General features: G+C 47.3%; 1 protein-coding gene across 1 annotated transcript; it reads left to right on the top strand.

Annotated features, from left to right (window-relative positions):
- Window positions 1-1,795: 1,795 nt before the first annotated feature.
- On the top strand, window positions 1,796-5,443 carry LOC115484999 (gallinacin-9). Its single transcript, XM_050972906.1, has 3 exons — window positions 1,796-1,941; window positions 4,440-4,569; window positions 5,214-5,443. The coding sequence occupies exons 1-3, from the start codon at window positions 1,884-1,886 to the stop codon at window positions 5,227-5,229; spliced, it is 204 nt and encodes a 67-aa protein (XP_050828863.1). The 5' UTR covers window positions 1,796-1,883; the 3' UTR covers window positions 5,230-5,443.
- The last annotated feature ends 341 nt before the right edge of the window (window positions 5,444-5,784 follow it).

Below are 5,784 nucleotides of genomic sequence, written 5' to 3'. Positions count from 1 at the left end.
CTCACAGCTCCTGGCAGAGATCTGAAGGATAATTTCCTCACCATGTTCCTCAAGGATGTGGGCTCAATGAAGTATGGGTGGGAATGAGTTTTCTTTGCCCCTGTATCCTGTTGCCTCTCCTTAACCTCCTCATCCAACCACAAAAGATTTTTGCTTGTTTCTAGCCCTGATATACTGAATTAATGGGTTAGGAAAACAAAAAAAACCAAACCCTGAAGCCTTTTCATGCCCTCCACCCGACTTGCAGCAGCTGGTTCAGCAGGCACAGACCTGTCTGCCCTCTGTGAGCAGTCAGAGCTGACCCCTGATCCTGCTCTCCCTCGTTTCAGTTTGCTGCTCTGGCTGAAGCAGTAAATAATTAATCACCCTCGTGACTTTGTTTCACTGATGATTTTTGGTTTGTCCTGTTTGCCTGGAAAAAAAATGTTCACTTGAAATTCCCATATGTCACAGGAGTGGCATTTCTTGGTGACAGGTACAAGGGTTAAGAGACCTTTACAGAATTCTGGTGACACTTCTGGTCCTTTTTAGATAAGGCTGGACCTTCACATGCATGAAAAAAAAAAAATTAGATTTTATTTTCAGATACAGAAATAAGTTACAAGGTGATAAGAGAGGTGGAGACACCACACAGAAGTGGATTTGATATACTGAATCTGTGAAATCAGAAAGATGTGAGTCTCTTCATAACCACATTCAGCAAGGTGACTGACAACAAGGGAAAATGTCATTGAATCAAGAAAATTTGGGCAAGAATGAGTAATTTTAGACACTCCTTGAAGACTAGATTTGGGAAGAATTTTCAGACTATGATATCACAGATTTCAGGACAGATCTTAGGGGTTGCTGGAGGGAATTATCTCCTGTGACAGCATAGCACAACACACAGCAGTGTCCCTTCCAGTCCTTTCTGTTTAATGACTTCTGTGACATTTGGTACAAATCCACTGCTAAAGTCACAAATTAAAGCTACAGAGAGTGACTGAGCTGAGTGAACCATGCTGGAAAAACTCCTGGGAGTGCCAGTTTCATAGCCAGGACGAGGAATATCCATGACCCTTTCAGCTTCACTCTGGCTCCCACTGTTGCAGCTCTACAACTCCAACCCAAGCAAGGATTAAATCTCTGATCCTTTCCTGCATTCTTCTCCATCATCACAGAATGGTTTGGATTGGAAAGGACCTTAAAGATCATCCCATTCCAAGCCCCTGCCTGGCTAGGAATATTTTCCACTATCCCAGGTTGCACCAAGCTTTGTGTAACCTGTCTTTGAACACTTCCAGGGATGGGGCAGCCACAGCTTTTCCAAACAACCTGCTCCATTGTCTCACCACCCTCACAGTGAAGGAGGTTTTCTAATATCTCACCTAAACCTGCTCTTTCAGCTTGAAGCCATTGCCCCTTGCCCTGTCACTCCACGCTCTCATCTCCAAGGAGGCGTTTTCTCCTTTGCTCACCCTGCCTGGTGGCTGAGGGGGAGGACAAGATGGCACAAGACCATGGCCAAGAGCCACAGGGCACCATCAGTTCTGCATGGTTTACAGCCCTGCAGATCCCAGGAACCCACCTCCCTCCTGCTCCAATCCCCTGCCCTCCCTGGGCACAGCCCACCAGCTGGCATGGGGCAGCCAGCAAGACGTGGTCATGGCTCAGGTCGAGCATCTCCTAACGTGAGAGGTTGCAACACCTCCCTACCTCACCAGTCTCCATGGGAACAGGGCAATGAACTCTCTGTTCTCCAGGCAGCCACTCCTCCACCCCCTTGTTCTGTCCCAGAGCCTTTATATGCAGAAGCACTGCCTGTGCTCGGTCTTGGACAGCTTCTGTTCACACTGGTGTTGTCTCCATCCCTGCCAAAGCTGCCTTGCTGCCAGCTGCCAGTCATGAGAATCCTCTTCTTCCTCGTTGCTGTTCTCTTCTTCCTCTTCCAGGCTGCTCCAGGTAAGGCTGAAAAGAGATGAGATGGAGGCTCAAAGGGTGAAGATGCAGAGAGGTTCTTTAGATCCCAGTGCTGAGGGTCAGATTGCATCTCTGCTCCTAGAATCCATGACTTTCCTGTTAGAATTCCTCTTCCCTGGTCATTGTCTTAATTTTCAAGCTATCAATTCAAGGTTCTTTGATAGTCATACTGATGGTTTCTTTCTAGCATGTGATGACAAGGTGAGAAAAAAAAGGATGGTCCTGTATTGACCTTGGTGCCAGAAAAGGTTTTGGAGCAGCTCATCTTGGGTGCCTTCATATGGCAGTACAGAACACCCAGGGGATCAGGCACAGCCAGTGTTGGTTCATGAAAAGCTGACCCTGCTTGACCAACATGATCTCCTCTATGACAAGGTGTCCCATTTAGTGGAATAGGTATCTAGCTGGATTTTGCTAAATCTTTGACACCATTTCCCACAGAGTTTTCTTGCAGAAACTGGCTGCTCATGGCTTGGGTAGGTGCACTGTTCCCTGGGTTAAAAACTATCAGGATGGCCAGGCCCAGAGAGGTGTGGAGAATGGAGTTAAGTCCAACTGAGGCTGACACCAGTGGTGCTCCCCAGGGCTCACTACTGGGGCTGGTCCTGTTTGATATCTTAATGAATGATCCATATGAGGGGACTGAGGGTAACCTCAGCAAATTTGCAGATTACATGAAGTCAGGTGGGAGTGTTGATCTGCTGAAGAGCAGGAAGGCTCTGCAGGGGGATCTGAACAGGTTGGATCCATGAGATGAGACAAATTGTGTGAAGGTCAAGGCCAAGTGTTCATCACTTCAACCCCTGCAGCTTCAGGCTGGGGCAGAGCAGCTCAAAAACTGGAAAAGGACCTGGAGGTGCTGTGGCAGCAGCTGGACATGAGCCAGGTGTGCCCAGGTGGGCAAGAGGCCAGTGGCACCTGGGCTGTCCCAGCTCTGGGGTGGCAGCAGGACCAGGGCTGTGCTGTCCCCTGTGCTGGCACTGCTGGGGCACCTCCAGTGCTGGGGACAGCTCTGGGACAAGAAGGACATTGAGAAGCTGGAGCGTGTCCAGGGAAGGGAACAGAACTGGGGAAGGGGCTGGAGCACCAGGAGGGGCTGAGGGAGCTGGGAAAGGGGCTCAGCCTGGAGAAAAGGAGGCTCAGGGGGGACCTTGTGGCTCTGCACAACTCCCTGAGAGGAGGGGACAGCCAGGGGGATCAGGCTCTGCTCCCAGAGAACAGGGACAGGACAACAGAAAATGACATCAGGTTGTACCTGGGGAGGTTTAGATTGGATATTAGGAAACATTTGTTCACCAGAAGTTCTCCAACGCTGGCACAGCTGTCTGGGGCAGTGCTGGAGTCCCCACACCTGGAGGGATTTAAAAGCTGTGTGGATGTGGAACTTGGGGACATGGATCCCCCAGTGGTGGCCTTGGCAGTGCTGGGGATGGTTGGACTTTCTGGTCATGGAGGATCCAAGGACACTTTTCCAACCTGAGCAATGCCCCGAGGATTTTGTTGAGACGATTCCTAGAATAATACTAAAGATGCAACCCAGCAACATGAGAGCTTTCTCTTCTCACATTGTCACCCACATGTCCTCGACTGTGTGTTCTAGATTAGGACACCTCATCTGTTTTTGGAAAAAATGTTATCCTGACTGTTGCTTTTTGCCTGAATTCCATATTGGCCAAGTTCATTAAGTGGGTTTGGAGCCCATGTATCATTCCAGGCTATTTGGGTGTCTTTGAAGCAGCCAAAGTCGCCTCAATTTGTTCTGCAGTAGTCTCAAATTTGTACCAGCTTTCTTAGACCATCAAATGTCTGTCTGCTCAAAGACAAAAATGTAGAACCATTGAGACAAAACCTTTACTACATGTTTTGGGATTGCCTTCTTGGGCTTTTCCTGCTTCATGCACCACAAAATGTATTATTTATATCAAAACACCCTGTGACCCCTGAGATGGCTTCAGGACTGGTACAATTCCAGTAGAATCTCTCGGGAAAAGGCCTCCAGTTTTTTTCTATCTCTTCATAAAGATTATATAAACCACTATTATATATATATATATATATATTATATATATATATATATATATATATATATATATATATATATATATAAAATTATATAATATATATATAATATATTAATATATTATATAAAATGCTATAATCTTCATAAGATTATATAAAACACTACAGGGCTTTTAAATTTAAGAGATAAGGGAAATCAAAGTACAATCAGCTGAGTGACATCAAAAACATGCAATCCTTGAACAATATGTGATTAAGAGAAAGGACTCGAGAATCACTGGGACAAAGTGGTTGAAATGTTAGAGACCTGATTTAGAATAAAGCTGTGATGCCTTTCAAATTAGAGATGGAATCCAATTTGATGACAAAAACCTTAACACAGTGCCAGGTAAATCTCATGCCTCAAGTCTCCAGCCCTCTGCCAGGAGAAACAAACATGAATTTTCCCTATTTTTTTGCAGCTTACAGCCAGGAAACCGCTGACACCCTGGCCTGCCGGCAGAGCAGGGGCTCCTGCTCCTTCGTGCCCTGCTCTGCCCCTCTGGTTGACATCGGGACCTGCCGCGGTGGGAAGCTAAGATGCTGCAAATGGTAAGAGAAATTCCTCTGGGGAAGGGCTGCTGCCACAGAAGCAAGCAGAATCACTGGGCTTTCCCCCTTTTCAGCACCAGAACCCCTTCTCCAGCCCCCTACAATATCCAAAAAGTACCTGCTAATTGCTGGGGTTGGTGTGTGGTGAAAACAAAACAGAGTTTGTGTGGTGTTGGAATGTTCCAGAGAAAAAGAGAAACTGTTTGCAAGAGGGACAGGACAAGGGGCAATGGCTTCAATCTGACAGAGAGTGGATCTGGATTGGATGTTAGGAAGAAATGTGTCTCTTTGAGGGTGCTAAGGCCCTGGCACTGGGTGCCCAGGGAAGCTGTGGCTGCCCCTGGATCCCTGGAAGTGTCCAAGGCCAGGTTGGGTGGGGCTTGGAGCAACCTGGGAGGGTGGAAGGGGTCTCTGGTACTTTGGGGCATCAGCAGCCACAAGTGAGCAGCTGTGGTGTGTGCTGAGAGGTGACAGCCCCATTCTGTATTTTATCTGGGTTATTTTATGGCCAGAAACACAGGGCCAGCTCAGAGTCTCCAGCTGTCTTTACCCTCATGTGTTCCTCGTGTCTCCAGCAGTCTGAGGTGTCAGGGTGTAATTTATTTGTTTGGTGGATGAGCTAAGCACCTGAATTTTCTCTGCAGGACCCCCAGCTCCTAAATCTGACACCTCACTGACCCCTCAGACAAGAGCTCTGGACATCTGAGACATCCCCCATCTCTGGACATCGATGGATCCTGTCCTTGGTGCTCTGGGGAGCCTTTCCCATGGGGGTGGAGGCCCTCAGGAGCACAAGAACATCTGAGGAGGAGTTCTTGTCCAATAAAGATATTTGCAGTTTCAACTCTAATAAAAGCAAGTTCTTGTGAAACCATGTTGCTGATACTTGCTCATTTATGTCAGGGTGGATTTTGTTGGTTTTGTGGTCTATAAAAATCAGCCTGTAAATTAATTTTATTTAACTACAGTAGTCCATGTGTCATCAGGGCCTGTTAAATCATCCTGTGTTGAAATGATTTATGTGGCAACATTTATATTAATAATGGAAAAGCACTAGCCCCATTAAAGCTGCCATTCCAGCCCAGAGCTGGGATTCAGGAGACAGGCTCAGTCCTCTGCTCCTCTCCAGGGCTGCATCTGCCAGCCCATCCTGAAATATTTGGAATACAGAGAAACCCCAGGGTCGTAGAAGGGCTCGAGGCTGCATGACCACAT

This window comes from Serinus canaria, chromosome 3 (assembly GCF_022539315.1).
Source record: "Serinus canaria isolate serCan28SL12 chromosome 3, serCan2020, whole genome shotgun sequence".
Taxonomy (NCBI): Eukaryota; Metazoa; Chordata; class Aves; order Passeriformes; family Fringillidae; genus Serinus; species Serinus canaria.
This window is presented reverse-complemented; position numbering and strand designations above follow the sequence as displayed.

Excerpts from the sequence above, each read along its gene's own strand:
- LOC115484999 (XM_050972906.1), top strand. The coding sequence starts at position 1,884 with ATGAGAATCCTCTTCTTCCTCGTTGCTGTTCTCTTCTTCCTCTTCCAG. Across the intron at positions 1,942-4,439 it reads CCTCTTCCAGGCTGCTCCAG|CTTACAGCCAGGAAACCGCT; the intron begins GTAAGGCTGAAA and ends ATTTTTTTGCAG.